Source organism: Myotis nattereri, assembly GCF_964212035.1.
Source record: "Myotis nattereri genome assembly, chromosome: 5".
In the NCBI taxonomy this organism is placed as follows: Eukaryota; Metazoa; Chordata; class Mammalia; order Chiroptera; family Vespertilionidae; genus Myotis; species Myotis nattereri.
The window spans coordinates 86,215,779-86,240,728 of NC_138080.1; the positions used below are offsets into that span (position 1 = coordinate 86,215,779).

Here is a 24,950-nt window from a genome sequence, read left to right on the forward strand (position 1 = left end):
CCCTCACCCTCACAAATACAAACTTCACACCCCATCCAAACAATATTTTCTCCATAAATTCATTCCTGATGACCACAGTTGGAAATAATCTCACTCTCCCACTCTTTTCTGTGCTGTGAATTTTATCTACACCTCTCTTACTGCACTCAGCAGTTTCTCCTGACAATAGGATCATGTATGCCAGTAGCTTAGTCCCCTATTCCTTCCCTAGATGCAGCGTCCTAATGAACAGTACTTGATGGACTCCCAACCCCCCCGAGTGCATTCATAGGAGTCTCCACATACACACTTGTTGCTACATACACCACACATGACAGTCAATCAAGAAATGTCCACGAGCCCTGGCCGGTGTAGCTCAGTTGGTTGGGTGTCGTCCCATGCACTGAAAGGTTGCCAGCTCAATTCCCAGTTAGGGCACATGTCTGGGTTTCAGGCTCAATTCCCTGTAGGGGACATGTGGAAGGCGGCCAATAGATGTTTTGCCCTCACAGTAATGATTCTCTCTCTCCCTCTCCCTCTCTCTAGAAATCAATAAAAACGTATTTTTTTAAATGTCCACACAAGCTGAACGAATGACTTCAAGAGAATAAAAATAACAGTAGAATGGATTCCAAAGGGCCATTTTAAGTCTTCTATGTTAATGGCATACTGTTAGCCTGAATATAGTACCATAAATTAGGTCACTGTCTGGGATTTGTAAATCTTTTCAGAAATTTACACTCATGGAATATGAACCAATCAACCCTCAATTGCCATCAAGAAGAGAAGAGAGAGATAATGCAAAATAGGGAATCTCGACATTTATTTGTCTTCATAATTGGAAAGAAAAATAATACAGAGACATAATGACTCCCTTCGGACTATGCTCAGTCTAAGACCTGGCTGATCAATGAGGAAAAGAATCTGTAAACTATTATATTAAATATAATCATAGAAGATCTCGACTTAATTAATCTTGATAAGAAATTAAGATTATTTACATATTTCACTTGGAGGCACATTTTTTAGAAGAATGAGCTTTGGAGTCAGATAGACCTGAGTTTGAATTTCAGCTCAAGGATTTACCAGCTGAATGAACTCGGCACATTATTTAGCCTTTCTGACCTCCACTCATCTTACGTGAGAGGGGAATGCCAACACCCTCTATGTTATCGCGGTGCAAAATGATTAAATGGCTAATACTCAGCACTCACTCAGTAACGTTTCCTCTGCTTCTCTTCCTTCCCCAGGAGCCGACCCAATTGGGCAAGTTAGTTTAGACTATAAAAGGTGTATCTTTAATTCTGAAAACCTCTAAGAGAGAGAAATTTCTTGTTACAATTTTAGAGCTAGAAGGAGTCTTAGAAAAATATGTAATCCAGTATCCTCACTTTAACTAAAAGCTCAGTTTATAGCTTAAGTGACACAGTCAAGTCACCAAGCTACCTCGTCAAAAAGTCCCAAAGAGAATACAGGTCTCCTGATGCTGGGTCCAATACTGTTCCCACAACATTACACAGCTGTCCCTAAGCAAGCCAGGTATTGTTCTTTCTCCCCTCCCCCTAAAACTCATCAAATCCACAAGCTCCTGCCAAATGCACAGGGAAACCATTTACCTTTGATTCCTCGGTCCACTTTCATTAAGCGCCTGATGATAGAATCACGGGTATCTCCTTGCCTGATTTCAATTTTGGTTGAGAAGTGGCCATTGGATGGCTGGGGATTCACTATGAAAACTGACACACCAGGCTTAGGAAAATAAAGAGAAAATAATTGTTACAGGAAATCAAACTTGAATACTGCTGAGCGAAGAGGAATCTCTGCTACATTTTTAATGCCCAAGGAAAAGACAGATTTAATTCTGGTATCTAAAATCTTGACAAAGGGATACACAAACAACAGTGTGGTGGTTGCCAGAGGGAAGAGGGTGGGGGGGCAAAGGGAGTCCTAATATATGACGACAGGAGATTCGACTTTTGGTGGTGGGCCCACGGTGCAATTTACAGATCTTGTAATATAGAAACCCACATCTGAAACCTATACATTCATGTTAACCAATGTCACCCCAATAAATTTTTTTTTTAATATATTTTTTTATTGATGTTTTACAGAGAGGAAGGGAGAGAGAGATAGAAACATCGATGATGAGAGAAACATCGATCAGCTGCCTCCTGCACATCTCTTACTGGGGATGTGCCCGCAACCCAGGTACATACCCTTGACCAGAATCGAACCTGGGACCTTTCAGTCCGCAAGCCGACGCTCTATCCACTGAGCCAAACCGGTTTCAGCAAACCCCAATAAATTTAATAAAAAATGAAAAAGACTCACATTTCAATTTTCATTGTATTTTTTAAAATAAAAACTAGGTGTGTTTTTTTGCCCAGCTGATGTGGTTCAGTGTCAACCTATGAACCAGGAGGTCACAGTTCAATTTCCATCAGGGCACATGATGGAGTTGTGGACTCAATCCCCAGTGGGACCTGTGCAGGAGGCAGCCGATAGATGATTCTCTCTCATCATTGATGCTTCTATCTCTCTATCCCTCTCCCTTACTCTCTCTTTAAAAATAAGAGCATATTTTGAAAGAATAAAATAAAAACCAGGTTTTGAAAATCGTGTTTTTATTTTTTAAATCCACAAATAACATCCGATGCCATCGCTTATAGTAGAGTAAGGAATAGTGAGTATTGCACCAACCAGGGAATTAAGAGACTTCAAATCCACCCCCACTTCTAACAAACTATGTAGCCTGGTCCAAACCAATCACTTTACTTCTCTGGACCTCCCTTCCTTCATCTTTAAAATGATGGGTTTAGATGTAATGATCTCTAAGGTCTCTTCTAGCTCTAAAATGCAATGATTCGGTGAGATTCTTGCAACTTACTTCTGTTCTGAAAACATTAAGTGGTTTCCCAGGACAGCATTCTTCCCTGACTTTATCTTCTGCTTCAGAGGCACACTTGACTTCTATGTGTTCTAGCTAAATAGAGGAGGGAAAATGGAAGCCATTAGTATCACTTAATATGATTGAAATTAATCATCACCTCATTTCACCAAAGAACAAAACTAGGTTCTCCACTTAACATGAAATGGTCTGTGCAATTTTATAATTTCCTATATAAACATTAAATGAGATCTGTAATCAATTACTTAACTCTGATCTTAGCTGTCTCATAGTACTGTTATTTACATAGTGAAGTTAACCATTTTCTATAATGAAATCTGAAATTTACCTGCTAAATAAGAGAAAATGAAAAATCAGCATAAAAGGCTGACCTTAAATAAAGTTCAGAAATTTAGCATTTGAGAATAAAAGCCGTCCACGTAAATAAACTCAGAAATGTAACATATTGCATATGCCTGAATATAAGATGACCCTAAATGTGTCCCCACTTCCCAAAGTTCCAAGTTTTTTTCTCCATGAATATATATATGAATATTTAAAACTATCCTTAAAATAGATGTCTACTAATATTTATTAATTTATTTGTTAACTTATTTATAATTACACAATATACAATGTTTATTTAGAAGTAACTATCGCCCTTACTGGTTTGGCTCAGTGGATAGAGCGTCGGCCTGCGGACTCAAGGGTCCCAGGTTCGATTCCGGTCAAGGGCATGTACCTTGGTTGTGGGCACATCCCCAGTAGGGGGCATGCAAGAAGCAGCTGATCGATGTTTCTAACTATCCCTCTCCCCACCTCTCTGTAAAAAATCAATAAAAACAAAAAAGAAGTAACTATCTTTCATTCTAATATTTCATGAAAATTTTTATTTACTCTAAACCTGTGGGGTTTTTTTTCTTCAGAGTCTCCATTATCACTAGAGTCTTCTAACAATTTTTCTAGAGCAGATTATCTTTCCTCTGTCTAAGTGGTCTGAGAGACAGCATTTTTAGAGCTGATATATGAAGCTATGACTGGGGCAGCATGGTGGGACAGGGAAAATATGTGAAAGCTATTGGTAATGTTCTAGTTCTTGAGTTGGTAGTAGATTCATGGGAGTATAAAAACAGGATATGTAACGTAGACATAGGGAATACAGTAAATAGTATCACAATAATTTTGTATGGTGACAGATGGTTATTAGACCTATCCTGATGATCATTTCATAGCATATATAAACGTTAACTAATTATGTCATACATCTGAAACTAATATAATATGTCAACTATTTTAATAAAAAGAGCTTTACATTCCAGAATGGAAATTTTAAAAAAATTTTAAATCTGAAAATATGACCAAATAATACTATATCATGAACCAAGAATTCTAACTAACCCAATTCTGTAAATCTGAAAATAAGGGATGGAGGAGGGGAGGGAGAGAAGAAGCAATTCAGAGTACCTCCTAATATGAGCAATTTTGAAAGTATTTGAATATAAGTTCTAGACTCACTTTTTAAAAGATAATTTGTATGTCTGTGTGTGAGGGAGGAATCCAGGTATATATGGCTAGTATTTTATATATAGAATAACTGATAAGTGAAATAAGACAACAGGTCATTTTTTCTTCCTACAACTTCTATACCCACTCATTCTCTTCCTTTCCCCCCAAAATTGTGACTGATATTTTTGGCAAAGTTAGTAAACACAGAAGATGAAGCTTATAAAAGGTCTATTATAAAACAAAAGAACTGGATATGTTTACTATGGTTAATTAGTTATTACACTCCTAGCTCCTCTTACCTCAAGGGAATTGGTCAGGTAGACTATATTCTCCATGAGCACTGCCTGTTCATCGAATTCTAACTGCAAATCCAGAACACGAGGTCCCACCTTCTCCAGATTTTCCTAACCGCCAAAATGGTTTTGAAAAACAAAATCATATTAACAATACATTGAAAAGAATATATTTCCTCCAAAGCAATCATTCTTCTCTCTATTGATAAAATCTTCAAATTTGAACAGTTAAAGCAAAGGCCTTGGACTCATAGCTTCTCTTATCTATGTCTGCTTGTTAATGAAAATTACTAGCTCAGAATAATTATCATTTTAAATATGATAAAATGAAGGCAGCAATGAAATGACTGGAAGAATAAGGTTTTCAGATTCATAAAGTAAATATGATTTTATCTTAGTTTATTTAGGCTGACTTAATATGCAAGCCAAAAGACTGCTTTGACAAAGAATCAAACAAATGTGTGAAAATATCCCTTCAGGTAACAAAAATAAATTAACTAATTAATAATAATAATAAAATTTTCCAAGATACCAAAGCTTTAAAGCTATTTCACAAAACAGTAAATTAATAATAAATTCCCTAACATATTCCTACAAATTTTAAAATAAAATGTAAAAAGTCATAATATAAGGATACTCAGATAATCCTGTGACATATAAAAAAATAATTTATTTTCTTAATTTTCTTGAACATGAAATAAAATATTTTGCCAACTCAAAATATAACCAGAGAAAGCCAAGTCCATATGCACAAACATAGCTAACTGCCTCCAATAGGGTGCACTTACATGAAAGTGACCTGATATGATTCCCAGCATTGACTGTTTTCATTTACCATCTAAGTCTGTTTCTTTTCCCATGGGAAAAAAAAAAATACTTAAAGGTCATTTTCTTACTACCAGAGTAATTAAACATTTTTCAACACCACTAATATGCCTGGAAAATCCCCAATATTACTGAAAAGATATATTACTACTCAAATAGTCTAGCATTGGTTTTTAAAAAGCCAACTTTTGAATCTAAAATCTTATTACTACTTTTCAAATCAGTTTCTCTGAATTCTGTTAACGCACATCTTTGCAACCAACAATGTAAGGATAGTTTATTGAATCCATATATTGACAATGCATCTGGCAATCTGACCAATGGGACCACTAAGAAGCAGACCAGCAGACATATAACTTGATTGGTATAGGTCAACCCAGAATTCTACATTCTCAGACTTGAAATACCGTAAGGTTCAGAGAGTTAATTCTGCTCTAGGAGAATTAAAAGGCTCTCCTAAGAATATAATCTACTCCAATGTAGGACAAGACGAGAGTCTGGGTCTCCATCAGGCAGGCATCTGTAGCCTAGGAGATTTGAAAATTAATCTAAAGTACAAGAATTACTATTATGTGCCCAGCAGGCTGGAAAACACTGATTTACTTTCTTTTTTTTTTAAATTACTGAGCCTACTTCTTGACAAGTAGTATTCAAGTGTGTTAAAACTATTATTTCATAGTTTTACTCTTAAAAGGTAGTTCTATTGATTTTCTCACATTATAGATGAAAAACTTTGTGACCCAAAGAATTTAAGTAATTTATCTAAGGCCTCAAAACTAAGAAGTTAGAGGCAAACAGGGTTTGGACCAAGATTTGCCTGGCCCCAGAGCCTGAAATCTGAAGCAACATATAGCCTTCTTTCTATTTCTCTTTGTCAAGAAATTCAATAGGTCAGCTATGTATATGGAGAAAACTAAGTCTAACCCAGTGGTCGGCAAACTGCAGCTGGCGAGCCACATGCGGCTTTTTGGCCCCTTGAGTGTGGCTCTTCCACAAAATACCATGTGCAGGCGCGCACGTACAATGCGATTGAAACTTCATGGCCCATGCGCAGAAGTCGGAATCTTGTGGAAGAGCTACACTCAAGGGGTCAAAGGCCGCATGTGGCTCGAGAGCCGCAGTTTGCCCACCATAGGTCTCTAATCCAATGATCCCTAATGGAGGAGCTGAAGAATGCTGATTTTGCCTGCAGGAGACATTTAGCAATGTCTGAAGACATCTTTGGTTGTCACAGCTGAGGCGGGTAAAAGGGAGGGTCTACTGGCATCTAGTGGGTAGAAGCCAAGGATACGGCTAAACTCTATAGTGTACAGGACACAAATAACTATCTGGCCCAAAATACCAATACAGCCATTGCTGAGAAACCCTGGTTTCAACACTATACACAACATTTATCTGGTTACCCTAAACCTGTAGAAATGTAGGATTCCTGGTTCCAGTAATAGGATCTAGAAAAATACCCTAATATACATCAAAAGAATATGCTTCCCCCCCAAACTGAAAAAAAGGGAAGGTAGAACATGAAGAGAATCATTTAGTGCAGCAATTCTAAACCACTTCTCCTCCACCAGACATAATTTCACATACTCAGCAATTCCACAGCTAAAGCCCACACCGGGTTGTTCATGTCCCATAACCACTGATTGAGAAGTGCATTTCATGGATGCGTAGGAGATAATCAACCAAAGACCTCATATGCATATATGCATAACCCATGGACATAGACAGCAGGGTCCCGAAGGCCTGGGGTGGGGGGTAGATGGGGGGGGACGTAGGGAGGGCTGGAGGGGACCAATGCGGGACATATGTAATATTTTCAACAATAAAAAATTATTTTTAAAATTAAATTAAAAAAATAAAAAGAGAAGTGCTATATCAGCAGATACCTTGGGGGAGACTTCTCCCTCCTTCTACTGGCCTATCTAACCATTACTCATGTGGTCTCAGCTCTACAAAGCCCACAGCTTACCTTAATCATGGCAACAAATGGCATCACTTTCTTCATATATTTCTTCAATTCTGGCAAACTGCCTAGTTCAGTAGCAAGGATTTTGTTATCAGGCAATTTTCCATTATTGTTCTAAAAAAAAAAAAAGAGTTGGAGAGGAAAGTAGAAAAAAGTATTTTAAAGATGATGGGGGACTGATGTGCCTGTAGGAAGCTGGGAGGACACAGAATGACCTCAACCAGTCGGTGGAGAACAGGAAGAGGGTGCAGCCCTAGCATCACGAGGAAGGGGAAGGTGAATGAGTAGCACAGAAGGGAGTCTCGTACCCCTCGAAATTCAGACAATACATGATTTTGAGGGTAAAGAAGAAAAGCAGATACACTGTGGTGAATATTACTAGTATCTTTTTTCTGACAATAATGGCACCTCCAGGATTGTAACACTAAATCTCATCTGGTGAGAAAACAAAATGGTCTTATAAACTTCTAGAAGTATTTCATTATTTATATCAAAATGAAAACTGCACACAACTATCATACAGATTTATAATCTGCTTTTGAACACTTTGTCACACATTAGCACAATCATGCACAAAAGAATCCCAAGCTATGGACCTGCTAAAAAGCAGCATTATTTCTATCCACTCAAAATCAAGTGCCTGTATCATATATCACTAATATGCGTAAGTCCCAAATGTGCTGGGTGAATTTAAATTCACTTCTGCAAACACCAGCTGTCCCCTTTAATAGAGTGAGAAAGCAAGCAGCCTTTTCAGAGTTTGGGGTGACTCATTTTCTCCTTATTGTAGAAACATAGTATCAAAGCCAAGGTTTGGGAACAAATCTAAATGAAAAGTAACATATCGTAAGGTTTCCAATAAGCCATTTACTTTCAATTCTAACCTTTACTAAGTAAGGTACATGGAAAAGAATTTTCTCTAGTTGTCAATGTGTTGCTTTGAAATAAAATGAAAGAGAAAAGGAGAGGGTAGGAAACACCCCTTTTCCTTATGTCACGAAAAGGCGCCATATTCCACATAAGTACACTCTTCTTGATTACAAACTAACATTCTTTTGGATGAATATAAAAATTTTAAAGGAAGCTAATCACTCCAAATACCAAAAGATGATGTCGCTTTGAAACTGTACAATAACTAGTTAATGAATACTATGTAAAATTAGAACTTCTAAAAGAAAAATAGTGTGCATTTATTTTTAAAACCTGGGACATTACATACTATATTTAGTTCTTCTACTGCTTCCTTGAAAATGTTGGTATGAATATTCAACTCACTGAGGCACAGTTTCAGTTCTCTACCTCTGAAAGTAGTGTTTACTCTTACTTATAAGTCAAAATCTGCAAGCAGATTCTAGAAGCTACTTTCTATTTCTATTACACACAAATGGGAAAATAGTTCTCCATAAAATTAGGTTCACAAAGAATAAAAAAAACACTTGCTCTTCTCTTTCCATCAAATTTTGCAAATGTAAAAGTTTCTCTATATAATTCTTAATTAACTATAAAAATTATTGAGGCAAAATTCTAATAAAGGTCTATAAAATCAAAACCAGGGATTTTTCCTTCATGCTCTGGCCATAATCTCTATTCTCTATTTGCTCGCTCTCTCTAAGTGCATCTTCATGGCTTGTGTCTAAGTCTAAAAAACTAAGTTTAAATATTGAGTTTCCTTTTCAATAAAGCTATCATATATAATAGCTACTTACCTGACGGAGACAAAAACAACATCAAGCTCTCCATTTCTATGGGTAATTATTAAACTGAACATTTTCTTTTAAATTGCTCAAGAACCAAGCTTCGAGTTTTTCAAACATAATAAGGTTAAAGTTTCATGAATCTCAGCGTTTTTGCTTCATAATTTTAACCACATGAATGAAAAAGTCCTAAAGTCTTTAATTACATGCAACTAGATTCAAGCTTCAAAAATGGTGAAAAACAGCAGCTTTCCCCCTGGCATCCATTTAGGAGTCAGCAAGGACAACAAAGGATGCTCCATGACTAGAGGTCATGAAACTAAGCTGTCGGTCTTCCCTTTCCCAGACATTGTCAACATCCTAAAAGCAAAAGCCGCACAGGGAGACACCGCAAGTTTGGGGGCAGTCTGCTGAGAGCATCACCTGAAAGTGATGACGCAGAACTGACAGGGTGGTGTGTTGCCAGGATGGATAGTTCTTCGCCACATAGATGGTGCAATGGGAAGGCTTCTGAGGTGGTAGCTTGTCAGTCTTCTACAGAGTAAAAGAGAAGGAAAAAAACCATGCAATCACTTTCATATAAACCCACAATGAAGAACCCTCCCCCAGGATATACCACTACTGCCTTGAACATTAAAAAAGACACATAATGCAGAACTGCATTAGCAATGAAGACAGCCCTACACACTTTAATGAAAGTTGCCTTAATTTTCATTACTGTTAAATATTAATTGACCAGTAACTTTTCAGGAATGACCTTTAAAAAAAAAAAAAAAGACGTCACCTTCCCTTTAGCTGGCATCATGTAATTCTTCAGTCGCAGTCTAAGGTCATGTGCGACCTCCATGAGATACTGTGAGGAACGTATCAAGACGTCATCCACAGGACCCACGACAGGCCATGAAGCACGCATAATGGAGTCAGGCTTTTAAGTAAAAACAGAAAGGCTCAGGGAGATTAGACAATACGACTATTTTATGATTCTTGATTATGATTTCATACCAAAGCTACCATCTGCAATGGTGTGCTCAAAGTTCAAACCCTGACTCCACACAGCACACTTCCACAGTCCCTGACCTAATGTTCCCGAATTCAAGCTGTGAAGTCTTACTCTACATTCTTAATTAGCATCCATTTGTACGAGCATGTTAATACCCACACACATATGCTCACTTTCAAAGAAAATTATGTAATGCTAATTTGCCTCAATTTAATCATTATTATATAAATCATGCACACTCTCAGTTTTTATCCTATTAATACATCCAGTACTGAAAGTATGGCTGTGTGGTATATACACATAAGCACATTTTTGTATTGCTTGCGCAGTGAAAAATGCAAAAGAGCCTGGCTAATAAGGTTGGAAAGGAGTTATTAAACCAGCCAATCTGTTTATCTGCAAGCCAGGGAGAAATAATTGAATTTATCTTCACAGTAAAAATGCTAATATAATATCCCTGAATATGCAGCCCTATATATATGCCAGGAATTTTATATAAAGCAAGAATATTTATGCAAATATACACTCCTATCTTTGTTTATAAGCAGTTCATAACATTTATATCTTTCTCAATATTTTCACCTCTTTAACAAACAGTTGGAAAGACAATATTAGTTAGACATGTATTTAAATATATACCTGAATATATTTAAATGTACTATAACATTTCCTAACAGGAATTAGGTGAGAAGTCACATGCATATAGTCAATGTTTATAAAATATATACACTGTGCATATAAACAAAGGCATGCACATGATGTTGTCTAAACAGGAGGCAGCTTCAGTTAACCTGTTGTAATAATTATGATGATGAATGTAGCATTCTTCTTAAAATATTCATTTTCAGCATTTTTCTCTTAACTAAGAACATTATCCCAACATTTATTTAATGAGACAAAAATCAAAACCGGCCACAACATCTTAAATGCATAAAGATACCTTTCCCAGGAGTGTCCAGATGTGCTCACACAAATGTGGACAGAATGGAGCCAAGAGAAGTGTCTGAACTTCAATGAATCGGAACACGAGTTCTCTGTGCATCCCTTCAATGGCCAGTTCACGGTACTTATCTTTCGCGGCCTATAAAATTGGAAATCATTTACCATTTCTCTCCCCATACTTCTTTAGAATAAAAGTAAACAGAAAAAAATCAGTATCTGTCTTAACAGCCGATCAATGTTCTCTCATTGATGTTTCTATCTCTCTATCCCTATTCCTTCCTGTCTCTCTAAAAAAAAAAAGTCAATAAAAACATATAAATAATTTTTAATAAAAATTTCTTAATGATAACTTAGTTACGCATTTTTAAGTTTTAGTCTTTTAAAATTCCATAATGAATTTTTATAAAAGTATTACTTTAAAAATTTGCAAGTAAATGTATATCAATCCTTGTCCAAAGGATACTGCAGTTTTATGAGTCTGAAGAAAAAGTTTCTGAAAAGACATTTTGTAACAGACATTAAAGCTGAGCAATTTAAACTGTATACTAAGGGCAAATGCTCGGCATATAGAAAAGATATTAAGTATCAAAAAAGGCTATACCTATGACACACTGCTAAGCTCAGCACTTACCCTTATTTAACCACATCTATGAAAACCAAGTTACAGAAATCCCAATGTGATATTTAACACAACTGATTTTGAGTAAAGCTACATTTTCACTTTAAGCACTTGAACTGCCAAACTTGAAGAAATACTGACACCTTGTGGAAAAACTCAGAAAATACTGACTTTCAAACTAAAAGCAGTTACAATTATGCCTTTATTTTTCTTTTACTTTTTTTATGCCTTTATTTTTTATCAACTTAGAAATGTTTTTCTGGAAAGAATTATTGATTTTTAAATTTAATCTCTTTATTGATGCTCATAGCTCAACTAGAAACAGAATTACTTATGCAAAATGAACACAACAGAAAAAAATACCAAAGAAAACTAGTTATAATCACAATTTATTTAAGAATTTTTAAATTTCTTAACAAAATTTCCAGTCTCCACTTTAGATGAGTTGTTATGATAGAGCAGGAGAGAAAAAGGGGAAAACACATAATATAGACACTGACATATTTTACAGCTATTAAAAAAATGAACAGCCTACCTGCAGCTCAAAAAACCCTGTTTTCAAAGCTTCTTTAAACATCATCTTCTCATAGTTTTGATCTGTTTTTATAATTCCTGCATTCATTTCACTATTGAATAGGAAAAAATGGTTACTGGGTGTGAAGGCAAGTATAGCTAGGAATCAAAAACTGCTGCTTATACTCATAAACAGTAAAATGAAAACAAAGCCCGAAACATTTAAAACTGCTCTACCACAAGACCATTTTCATCTTCCTTAAAGACTGCCTATTGTCCCTCCCTATTATCTGTATATTAGAGGCCCAGTGCACGAAATTCGTGCACTCGGGGGTAGGGGTGGAGGGTCCCTCAGTCCGGCCTGCGCCCTCTCACAGTCCGGGAGCCCTCGGGATCCTTAGCGTGAGCCCGGCTTCTGGCTGAGCAGCGCTCCCCTGGGAGCTCCTGCGTTGAGCATCCACACCCTGGTGGTCAGGGCACATCATAGCGACCAGTCATTCCACTGTTGGGCTGAATGCGAGAGGGCGCAGGCCAGGCCAAGGGACCCCACCGGTACACGATAGAGGCTGGGGAGGGATGCGGGAGTTTGGTCAGCTGGGGAGGGCTCCAGCCCATCTTGCTCAGTCCTGATCTGCAGGACCCCAGCAGCAAGCTAACCTACTGATCAGGGCGTCTGCCCCCTGTTGGTCAGTGCACATACTAGCAACTGGTCAACTGGCTGACTGTCTGCCCCCTAGTGGTCAAGTGCACGTCATAGCAAGCGGTTGAGTGGCCTTAGCATATCATTAGCATATTACGCTTTGATTGATTGAACGGACGACTGGACACTTAGCATATTAGGCTTTTATTATATAGGATGCACCTTTAAGAACATATTGTCACCTGACATTGCTTAGAGCTCCTGCTTATGAAAACACTGTTAACCAAGCTATTATTTAAAAACTAGAGGCCCAGTGCACAAATTTGTGCACAGGTAGGTTCCCTAGGCCTGGCCGGTGATCAGGGCCGATGTGTGGGGCGACCAGCAGGATGATCGGGGGACCCTGCTGGCACCCATCTTGGCTGGCCTGGGGCCTGGGGGTTGGGGGCAGCTTTTGCGTTGAGAATCTGTCCCCTGGTGGTCAGTGCGTGTCATAGCGACCAGTCGTTCCGCCAGTCATTCTGCCATTTGGTCTATTTGCATATTAGGCTTTTATTATAAAGGACTAGAGGCCCGGTGCACAAAAATTTGTGCACTGGGGGGGAGGGGGGTCCCTCAGACCGGCCTGTGCCCTCTCGCAGTCTGGGACCACTCGGGAAATAACGACCTGCTGGCTTAGGCCTGCTCCCGGGTGGCAGAGGGCAGGCCCAATCCCTAGGTGGGGCCCCTGGTTGGGCTCAGAGCAGGGCCGATTGGGGAGTTGGGGCACCGCCCCCTGCCATGCACAGAGCAGGGCGGATTGGGAGGTTGCGATGCCACCATCAGTCACGCTCAGGGTAGGGCCCATTGGGGGGTTGGGGCACCGCCCCCTGTCACACTCAAGGCAGGGTCGATGGGGAGGTTGCGGCGCCACCCCCTGTCACGCACAGAGCAGGGCCCATCAGGGGGTTGGGGAGCTCCCCCCAGTCACGCACAGAGTAGAGGCAATAGGGGAGCTGGGGCACCGCCCCGTCACCCACAGAGCAGGGCCGATCAGGGGGTTGGGGCGCCGCCCTCTATCACCCACAGAGCAGGGCCAATCAGGGGGTTGGGGCACCGCCACTGTCACACTCAAGGCAGGGCCGATGGGGAGGTTATGGCTCTACCCCGTCACACACAGAGCAGGGCCCATGGGGGGAGGGGGGGTTGGGGCGCCGCACCCTGTCACACACAGAGCCGCAGGGCGATCAGGGGGTTGGGGAGCTCCCCTGTATCAGGCACAGAGCAGGGCTGATCAGGGGGTTGGGGCGCATTCCCCTGTCACGAACAGAGCAGGGCTGATAGGGAGGTTGTGGTCCCGCCCCCTGTCACACACAGAGCCACAGGGCGATCAGGGGGGTTGGGTGCTGCCCCGTCACGCTGATCCCGGTGCCGGGAGGCCTCGCGGCTCCGCTGATCCCGGTGCTGGGAGGCATATTACCCTTTTACTATATAGGATAGAGGCCTGGTGCACGTGTGGGGGCCGGCTGGTTTGCCCTGAAGGGTGTCCTGGATCAGGGTGGGGGTCCCCACTGGGATGCCTGGCCAGCCTGGGTGAGGGGCTGAGGGCTGTTTGCAGCTGGTCACACACCCTTCAGGGTTGGGGACCCCACTGGGGTGCCTGGCCAGCCTGGGTGAGGGGCTGAGGGCTGTTTGCAGCTGGTCACACACCCTTCAGGGTGGGGGTCCCCACTGGGGTGCCTGGCCAGCCTGGGTGAGGGGATGATGGCTGTTTGCAGCTGGTCACACACCCTTCAGGATGGGGGTCCCCACTGGGGTGCCTGGCCAGTCTGGGTGAGGGGCTGAGGGCTGTTTTCAGGCTGGTGGGTGACGGAAGCTCCCAACCACTCCTTTTTTTCTTTTTTTTTTATTCTGGGCCAGCTTTAGCTCTAAGGCTCCAGCTCTTAGGCTTCAGCTGCTGAAAGTAGGTATCTAGTTTGTTTCGGTTCTATAATCGAAACTCTGTATCAACTCCAGCTCTGAGATCCTGGCTCTCTGAAAGCAGGTTTCTGGGGTTTTGTTTAGCTTCTATATTTGTTACATAGTTGCTTAGAGTTGCAGCTCAGAGGCCTGCAGCAGCAGGTGGGAAATGTTGGAGTCCTCCGTCACTGAAGCAAGCAAGCCTCATGTTAGTTTCAAGCTGCCTGGCTGCCGGCCACCATCTTGGCTGGCAGTTAATTTGCATATCTCGCTGATTAGCCAATGGGAAGGGTAGCGGTCGTACGCCAATTACCATGTTTCTCTTTTATTAGATAGGATTCCTTGATACCTGGCTAGTGTGGCTCAGTGGTTGAATGTTGACCCATGAACCAGGAGATCATGGTTTGATTCCTGGCCAAGGTACATGCCCAGATTACAGGCTCAGTCCCCAGTGGGGTTGTGTAGGAGGCAGCCGATCAATGTTCACTCATTGATGTTTCTATATCTCTATCCCTCTTCCTTCCTGTCTCTCTAAAAAAAATCAATAAAAACATATTCTTAAATAAATGTTTTTAAATTAAAATTTCTTAATGATAACTTAGTTATGAAGCCCAAAATAGCTTACCTAAAGTTGTAGTCAAGTTTAACTGTTGCATTCTAAACAACTGACATTGGATATTTAGGAATAATTTTCTCATGCTGCTGCACGCCTTTCATAATATGGCGTAATCTGGCCCAACTTGGTTCATCTCCTACTTCGGAGGGACAAGTGTTTTTCTCTTGCTAGACAACAAGAAGGACCGAGTCTTACCCATATTTGTAAGACCAGTACTTGGGATGATCCCTGCGACACAGAGGTTGATAAATGTCTTTGGAAGGGAAAACAAAAATGATATTTCTCCATTTCTTTTCATCTACTTTTTCTAGAACCATTCTGCCCTACTTTGGATGCAAGAGAGCATCATAAAATGGTTATGAGAATGGGCTTTGGAAAAAGATAGAAGCAAATTCATATCCCAAGTCTGAAATGACTAGCTTTAAGGAATTTAGTAAAACAATTTTTCTAAGCTTTAATTTCTTTATAAAATAGAGCTAAAAATATCTTTATTATATAAGGTTGCTGTGAAGCTAAAATCAGATAATGGATTCAAAGTAATTAGCATTGTACCTGGCACAAGTAAGCTTTCAATGAATAGTAGCTATTATTATCATCTAAATTTATTTTAGGATGGAAAAAGAAAACTTAAAAATGCACCAGGACTAAGCAACTCTAAAGTACAAAGTGGCTGGAACCCATAGGTTACCTGGCAAAAACTTTATCATTAAAGGTGCTGGCTGGACCACTTCGTAGGCTGTCCCAGTTGGCAACCATCTCTTTCACCCACTCCACCCAGGTGTACAGACGGAGAATACCTGCATCTGCCATGGCTTCCACAAAGTTAGCATCTTCCACAGTGTCACCCGCATCAGCCAGAGCCAAGCGCATTCCTGGACGAAGGGAAAAAAACACAATCGCTGATTTTAAACTGTGGTTCCTTAATATCAATTATGCATCCAGCTGGGTACACTATGAAACCTGCACATAAATTAAGAAATAGCCAAAGCTTTAAAGGACTGCCATGGATCAACAGCAAAACAAAAATCACCAAAAGTAGATGCTATTAAAATATTTGCACCATCTGTATTAATTTGCATACACTTAGCATCAATATGCTTTTCTTCTCAGGCATGTTGAGTTAATGAGATAAAGTGGTCTTCAGTGAGGCAAAGGAAAAATTTAATAAACTGGAGATAGATATCCCTATCAACATCTCAGCCTCATTTAGAGATAGCAAAATATTATGATATTTTAATGCATGAAAACACACATTGGTGCTTCATGTGTACAAATATACGTATATTTAATTCCTAGTCCTCAGAGTAGATTCTTCCTGCCAAGTTTTCTATTAACAAAATTTTACTTTCTAACCAAAATCTTCCATTCTAAAATACTAAAAAAAAAAAGCCATCAATAAGAGCCAATTAAATAAAGTATAGGACATCCTTGCAATGGAAAGCATGTGGCTGCTGAAAGAATGAGGAAACTATGAACTGTGTTATGGAGACAGTTTCTTTCTTTAAACCTCATGAACCAACCTCTGTTAACTTCAGGCTTTTCTTCTGCAGCTTCCTCACCTCTCTCAGGTTTCACAGAACTAAAAAGAGAGTGGGTCTTACCTGGATTAGGCTCTGGCTTAAGGGAATGTTGTGGCTGGTTTGAGCTTCTATCCAGACCACTAAAACTTTCATATCAGCAATAAAGCTGTTTTGCTTTCTTATTATTACTGTGTTCACTGGAGGAGTACTTTTAATTTCCTTCAATAACTTTTCCTTTCACAACGTGGCTAACTGAGGAAAGAGCTCTAGCTCTCAGCCCATCTCAGCTTTCAACATGCTTTGCTCATGGAGCTTAATCATTTCTAGCTTTTGGTTTAAAGTGAGAGACATGCAACTCTTCCTTTCACCGGAACAATTAGAGGCCATGGAGGGTTATTAATTGGCCTAGTTTCAATATTGTTGTGTCTCAGCAATTCTTACGTTTTAAACATTACGGCGCTTGTATACAAAGAAACCATGAATATTTTAAAGTATTGGTAAGAGCAAAAGAGAAAAGCAATAAAATTAAAACAAATTTTAAATTGCCTTGTGTAATCTGAGGAGAATCGAATCCTATGCAACAGCAATGATAAAAAAGTATACTCACCATCGGCTGAAAATTTGTCAATAGCTTGGGTCAAAGTGAGAAAGTTGCCTGTGGATTTTGACATCTGGAATAGAAAGCCAGCAAGTAAGCATTATCAGGACTATACATAAAGTGAAACAGACCCAACCAATCAAGTTAAATGGGTTGGCCACAATCAGATAAAGACAAAAAGGATTAGAAAGGCAGAAGAAAAAGATACCCTAAACTAATTTTACAGAGGTGAGGACTGAAGTCCAGTCAATAGTGACTTCTATGGGTCATTCAGCTGGTGAGTGAGAGCTAGGACAGGATCTCCAGGCTGAAGCTCGGTCCATTGCTCTTTCCAATAGACTCTACTATTACTTTATGCACATGGAATTATTCCACTATAACTCTGGAACACTTCAGGTGATATAGAGAAGAGCTCTATATTAACTAGTCCTTCAAAAATAAACGGACTAACTCATGAGGCCAGAGTTAATAGGGTTTTAGGAACTTCCTGTGATTAGGGTCCTGTGATTAGGCTGTTCAAATTGTGCTCTGCCTGAGGGCAGCACATTTAAGGAGCACTGTGCCCAACTGAGCAATCTTTATTTTAAATTTCTTATGTTGTAATCATAACGTTGTTGATATCAAAGAGAGGTGATTTTTTTTAATATATTTTATTGATTTTTTACAGAGAGGAAGGGAGAGGGATAGAGCGTTAGAATCATCGATGAGAGAGAAACATCGACCAGCTGCCTCCTGCACCCTCCCCACTGGGGATGTGCCCGCAACCAAGGTACATGCCCTTGACCGGAATCAAACCTGGGACCCTTCAGTCCCCAGGCCAATGCTCTATCCACTGAGCCAAACCGGTCAGGGCAAGAGAGGTGATTATTATACCCACGTTCCACTACATGGCAATAAAATATGTACCAATAAAATCAGTACAGTATACAATACAATGTTGAAACCAAAGAAAGTGTCATGTTATAACAAACTCCAAAATTCTAACATTCTAATTTAATGGCCAGTCACAGCACAAAACAAAATACAAAAACCACCAAGCTATTTTTTCAACTTAAATGAGAAAGATCCTCTAGGTCTTTACAGTTACTGTCTCTGTCCCTGTTTCTCTCTCTGCTCCAGTCACAATTCATGTTACCTTCTGTGAAAATACTAGGAAATACTGTACAAGTGTTCTAATAGGTAGGTTCCCTCCCCTCAATTAATACTACCTACTCTACACCTTTTACTTTTTAAATATTTTTTATTGATTTTTAGAGAGAAAGGAAGAGAGAGGGAGAGAGACACATCGATGTGAGAGCAACACATTGATAGGTTGCCTCTTAAAGGACCCCTACCAGAGATCAAGCCCGCAACCTGGGCATGTGCCCTGACTGGGACTTGAACCAGCAACCTTTTAATGCACAGAATGACACCCAACCAACTGAACCACACCAGCCAGGGCTACACACTCAATTTTAAAGATAAAACTTTAATTTGTGCTGGTAGTCCTAAACATTTTAAATGTAAGACTTTTAAGCATCTGATTTTCATATTTTTTATTTCTTTAATTTTAAAAAGTGCAACTTCCTAAATCAGAATAGCTTTCTGCAGAATTTTTAACTCTCAATGAGCCTTACCTTCTCAGAGTTGAGGAGAAGATGTCCATTTGCTCTCACAGCTACAGGCCATTTGTCACTTTATAGGTAAATGTTTAAAGAGAGAAAATAAAACTTAAAGATTGTGGTTTAGGCTTAAAATTTTGAGATAAATGCTAAAAGGTTAATAAAAGCTTGCTAACATAAATGTACAAGGATATTTACTAAGCCCTGTTTGTAACAGGAAACAAATGAAAACAATGAAAGTGTCCATTAGCAAAGGACTGGTTATAAAACTATGGTACAAGCATACAGTGAATTACTATGTACGTACTTAAAAAACACAGGCAGGGGCTATATAAAAACACAAGTCAGAAATAGTGTCTACAACATTGCATCTTTGTATAAATTAAAATATAAATAAGTATAGATATACGATGCTAATTTACTTGGCAAATCTATACCCTGCATAATAACTTCTTACATATTTGGAGCCATAAGACACTTATGTCAATAAGCAATAAATTTAGCCCACATCCTTTTTAGCACTCACCTTTGTTCTGGCCACATAGCCACATGATTATAAAGATAATATGAAAGATGATTTGGAATAAGGTCCTTGCCAGAGACTCTAAGATCCACAGGATACCAGAACTCAAACTCATGCTTTAGCTGATCTAATTTTTCCTTTGGAATCTGAGTCTTAGGAAATGGAGCTTCCTTGAAGAAAATATAATCCCAAACTTCCTTGGTCATCTGCTGTGGTCTGTATTTAAAATAGAACAAACAAACAACAACAAAACATGTAATTTTTTAGAAAGAATCAGTATTTCAATCTAACCATGAATTAGGAATCTCTTAATGTAGTTAAAAGTAACAAATGAGTCCAACAGGCTCCCATAAAAATGAAGGACGGGTAATAATAAAAAAGAGGAGGGCTACTGATTACTTTTTCTCAGTTCAATAGCAAAAAAACAAAAACAGCATAGCAAAATTCTGCTAAATGAATTCCTTTTTTAAAAAAAATATGGCTTTGACTTTTTTAAAGAGTGGAAGGGGCCGAAACCGGTTTGGCTCAGTGGATAGAGCGTCGGCCTGCGGACTGAAAGGTCCCAGGTTCGATTCCGGTCAAGGGCATGTACCTGAGTTGCAGGCACATCCCCAGTAGGAGATGTGCAGGAGGCAGCTGATCGATGTTTCTCTCTCATCGATGTTTCTAACTCTCTGTCTCTCTCCCTTCCTCTCTGTAAAAAATCAATAAAATGTATTAAAAAAAAAAAAAAAAAAAGAGTGGAAGGGAGAGGGAAAAGAAAAAGAAACATTGATGTGAGAGAGAAACATCAATAGGTTCCCTCCCACACACACCTCCAACCTGGGTATGTGTCCTGACCGAAATCGAACCAGTGACCTTTTGGTGCACAGGATGATGTTCAACCAAGTGGCCCACACTGACTAGGGTGGTTAAATGAATTCTCATGAAAACTAAATATTAAAAAAGGACCTTCAGTACTTAAATCAAAAGATGGTATATTTTGCTGACAAACTAGATTTCTTTCCCTTATCCATTTACCAACCTGATGCCCAGTGGACACTCTGCCTGTCCACGCAAGTCACCCCCCTGCAACAGGTGTGCCACTGTGTAAAATGCCATGTAAATAGTGGAATCGGAGAGTGATTCAATCAGCCACTGCTCATCCCAAGGCAGACGGGTACCTGCAAGATAAAAAGAAGAAAATTAATGCATGAGGGACCTAAGAGACACTTCATCTATAAATCCACATTTTAAGAAGCTTTCTACAGGACTTATAAAGCGGCTTATAAAGGAAGTTCTTAAATTTACTCAGAAAATTAATAAAAATAAAATCTATAATAATAAAACTATAATATGCTAATTAGACCAGACAGCCGAACGACCTTTCAGACATCATTCCGGACATCCTCTGGACAAAGCTGCAGTGACGGGGGCCAAGGCAGAGGCGGTTAGGTGTGATCAGGTAGGCAGGAGAGCAGTTAGGGGCGATCAGGCAGGCAGGTGAGCGGTTAGGGGCAATGTGGCAGGCAGGCAAGCATTTAGGGGTGATCAGGCAGGCAGGCAGAGTGGTTAGGGGCAATGAGGCAGGCAGGCAGAGGTGATTAGGGGCAATTAGGCAGGCAGGCAAGCAGTTAGGGACAATCAGGCAGGCAGGCGAGTGGTTAGGGGCAATGAGGCAGGCAGGTAGAGGGGTTAGGGGCAATCAGGCAGGTAGGCAGAGTGGTTAGCAGCAATCAGACAGGCAGGCAAGTGGTTAGGAGCCAGAAGTCCCAGATTGCAAGAGGGATGTCCGAGGGGTCCCAGATTGTAAGAGGGTGCAGGCTGGGCTGAGGGACCCCCCTGCTTATTCCCACCCCCCATGCACAAATTTTGTGCACTGGGCCTCTAGTGGTAAATAAAGAGCAAACTGGGTTAGTGGGTAGGAGACCCCATCTTGGTTTCCCTCATCCTCTAACCAAAAGCTCTCACTTCCAATTCAGAAAAACACTTGAAAAGAGGGAATTAGCAAAAATTGTTAATTTGCCGAAGTCATTCAAACAGAAAAATCTGAATTTTGCTTACCTAACCCATAAGTTCTTGAGCAAGCATGCTCTTGTAGCCAGTCTAAGGTAGCTTCAAAATTCCTCCTGGTCTCCTCGCCGAATCTGGAGAGTAAAATACACAGTGTCTCCCTTCACCTTCACTGACTTCCATGCTTCTAATCTCCTTTCCCTTCCCTCATCACTTTCTCCCATCTTACGTTTCCAGGTTCTTCAAGCACTGGGATGTCTGCTTTTTCCAGTTCTCTTCTCCATAATCCAAGTACCTGGGAGTACACACATTGATTAGAAAAAAGTAAAAGTCTAAAAGGGAAGGAGAGTGACTGGAGGAAATTTCTTGCTACGAGAGACTAACCACTGGTCACACAGGGCCACGACGCATTCATCTGAAGACCTGGACATAACTTGTTTCTCTGGTTCCATGTAAGTAAATGCATCTCCCTAAATGAAAGTAAATAAAAATATATCAGATATCATGTCAAGTCAATCTCTATTCCTCAAGGATAAAACAACTTTTTAAAAAAATGCATTTTCATTATATCTTCTTTCTTCCCAGGGTAAAGTTATCTGCCTTATTTTCTATACACTTGCTTTTGTATTTTTGTTTTGTTCTGTTTTTTTCCACTATGTAACCTGCTTCAGGGCCTGCATGCTACAGGCAGAGGCCAGGCAGTGGTTCAAGGCCGGTATGCTATGACATGGGGCACCACGAGAGAACCAGGGGGATGGACCTGCCATAAAGCCAAACTCATAACACGTGCTTTTGAAAAGGTGTGCATCTTTGTCAAATGGATCACCTTCCCTAGTAGAATATTCCTCTTCAGTGGAAAAAATCAAAGAAGTATAATTGTTTTGAAGTCTATAGTTTGGAGATTAGGCTGCCTTTGACATCTTTTTATCCTTGTTATAATAATGTAAAGAAAACAGAGAATTAAATATATGAAACTTTAAAAAACAATAGATGCCCAAAAATTAGAAATAGAAAATACTGTTCCTAAAGACTTATAGTGTCATGAAAAATTCCCACTAGAAAACTGACCATGAATTTTATTTTTTACCAAATATAAGTATCTCTTAATGCACTATGGTCCCAAACTTTTTAAGCTAGAATAATTTTTAAAAATAATATTCAGCATTATTATCCATATAATGATTTATTGCTCTGTGTTCTTAAATGCAATTCCTCATGCTGAACTTCAATAGCTGGGATTTTTGTTTAAAGATAGTGAAGTAAAAACATGTTTAACTCTGCTGCCTCTAAAATTCCAATAAAAGGACAACAAAGAGGTGTTGTTTTTTTTAATGGCACAAACCTACAAAGATGAGAAAAACTGAAGAAACAATAGCCACCAAATTCTGGAAATTGAAAAGCAGGATGATTGCTAACTGTATTAGCAGGTTGAAGAAAGCTGGCCGAATTCTAACAGTAGAGGAAGCTAATAAGCAACCCCGTTCACAAAAAAACTCAGGAATTGGTGGCACAAGATAGTTCTGAAAGAGGAAACGTGAGGCTGAATAAAGGAGGACTAAGACTTTTAAGAGTTATTCCCAGAATGCTTTTGGACTTCTCAAAGGCATCACTGAACCAGAACACCGTGTTTAATGGCCCTCAAATTGTTAAGGAAAAATTATTTCCAATCCAGAATTCTATTCCTAGGTAAAGAAGGGCAAATGAGGATAGGATAAAGATATTTGAGACATAAAAGGTTGTAAAAATTTACCTTCCAGACACTTTTCTCAGGAAAGCTACTAGAGGCAAAGCTTCACAAAAATGAGAGTTAATAAGAAAGAAGCAGTCAGGGAATCAAGGACACAGAGCATCCAACTCAAGAGAAGCAAAGGAAAGTTTTAGTAATGGTGGAGGAACACCTCAGGACATCTGTGCATCAGTACAAGCAACCAGTACCAACTAAAACAGGCCAGAAGGCTCTGGGAGAGTCTCTAAGATGAAACCAGGAGCACACTGATGTGTTTGAAAGTACTGAGAGGAGAAATAAACAGACAGGACAGAGATTGGGATGGTGTATTGAGAAGTACACTTAAAAGTGAGGACAATCTTTTTAAAGAGACTATTAACTCCAGGGAAATGCAAAAGCTAGGGAAGAAAAGTTCTCATTGTATACATTATAGATCAGCCATGTCTCAAAAATGTAAACACTGACTATGGCTCTAACATAAATTATAATATACCTATACCAGGATGATGGGGGATGGAGAAGTGTACATGCATGTGGTGAGATTAGAGAGGAAGCCACAAGGCAGGAAGAAGTAAATCTTGATCTTCAAAAGTATAAAGTCAATGGCTGATGCCTAAAACTAAAAAATAAAATCAGAAAATTATACTACATTTAGATTTGAGATCTGCAAGAGATGAAGGTCAATACTAAAAAAAACTAAAACAGTTGAAAGTGAGCCCCTCCAACAAAGAGTAATTTAAGAGAATGTGGAAGGATAAAGAGAAAATTGACTTTTTTATTTTAATAAGCCTTACAGGCAACTCTCTCTCTGTATCATGAGTACATATAACTGTCAAAAATAAAATTTTAATTTAACAAGTAGTTAAGTAGCTCAATAGAAGAAAGTTACAACAAAAATGAAGATTCAGGGAAGGATGAAAGTGATAAGTAAAGCACCACAGAAAGAGAGCTGTAACTGCTGGTATCTCAAATGGCCACCACCAGGAGCATATTGAAGTTCTCTGCATGCGCTTTGCACGTACCAACTTTAGAACACTATTCATCAACGGTACAGGTGGGAAGTTCAACTTAAATGAACTGCTAAATAGGTCTCCTATATTCTGCCACAAAACAATACGCTATTTTTAATAAAGCTCAAGGTTCTACTTCAGACTCCCTGCTAATTCACACTGTAAAGTCTGTCTTTTAACTAAAATATTTCTTCTAAAACAGCCTTGAGAGGATAGCCTTTCACATACAGTGTCAATCATCTTTTTCTGAATAGTCTTCTTTACATCTTGGACCTTCTGTCCTTTAAATCCATCCACCAACATTACCTAAAAGGATGAGAGTGAAGAAAGAAACACATAGAAAATAATTAAAATTTGCTCTGAGTTCCTCCCCCCCAACCAAACTTTTTCCTAACTAAATTTACTTCCACCCACCAACCCAAGATATTTTTAGGGTGAAATTTATCACATTTACAACCATAACTTTTTACTTTGGCATAGTTTGGACACTAATACGTATGACCTATTTGTTTTCTTTTAGTATAATTAGGATAGCTGTCATGAGCCTGGTTAGGAAGAAACC

At 39.5% G+C, this 24,950-nt stretch overlaps 1 protein-coding gene across 1 annotated transcript in view; it reads right to left on the reverse strand.

The window, feature by feature from the left end:
• The window catches only part of LARS1 (leucyl-tRNA synthetase 1), a 49,950-nt gene that overhangs the window by 3,161 nt on the left and 21,839 nt on the right, over window positions 1–24,950 (reverse strand). The window contains exons 15-31 of the mRNA XM_081091193.1: window positions 24,617–24,694; window positions 22,037–22,122; window positions 21,882–21,947; window positions 21,704–21,786; window positions 20,685–20,823; window positions 19,664–19,876; window positions 19,153–19,210; window positions 17,546–17,609; window positions 16,107–16,290; window positions 12,247–12,337; window positions 11,091–11,231; window positions 9,935–10,075; window positions 9,574–9,684; window positions 7,460–7,570; window positions 4,672–4,776; window positions 2,867–2,962; window positions 1,596–1,728 (exon numbers count right to left, since the gene is read on the reverse strand). Coding sequence (XP_080947319.1) covers window positions 1,596–1,728; window positions 2,867–2,962; window positions 4,672–4,776; window positions 7,460–7,570; window positions 9,574–9,684; window positions 9,935–10,075; window positions 11,091–11,231; window positions 12,247–12,337; window positions 16,107–16,290; window positions 17,546–17,609; window positions 19,153–19,210; window positions 19,664–19,876; window positions 20,685–20,823; window positions 21,704–21,786; window positions 21,882–21,947; window positions 22,037–22,122; window positions 24,617–24,694 — 1,900 coding nt within the window. The remainder of the gene's footprint in view (window positions 1–1,595; window positions 1,729–2,866; window positions 2,963–4,671; window positions 4,777–7,459; window positions 7,571–9,573; window positions 9,685–9,934; window positions 10,076–11,090; window positions 11,232–12,246; window positions 12,338–16,106; window positions 16,291–17,545; window positions 17,610–19,152; window positions 19,211–19,663; window positions 19,877–20,684; window positions 20,824–21,703; window positions 21,787–21,881; window positions 21,948–22,036; window positions 22,123–24,616; window positions 24,695–24,950) is intronic.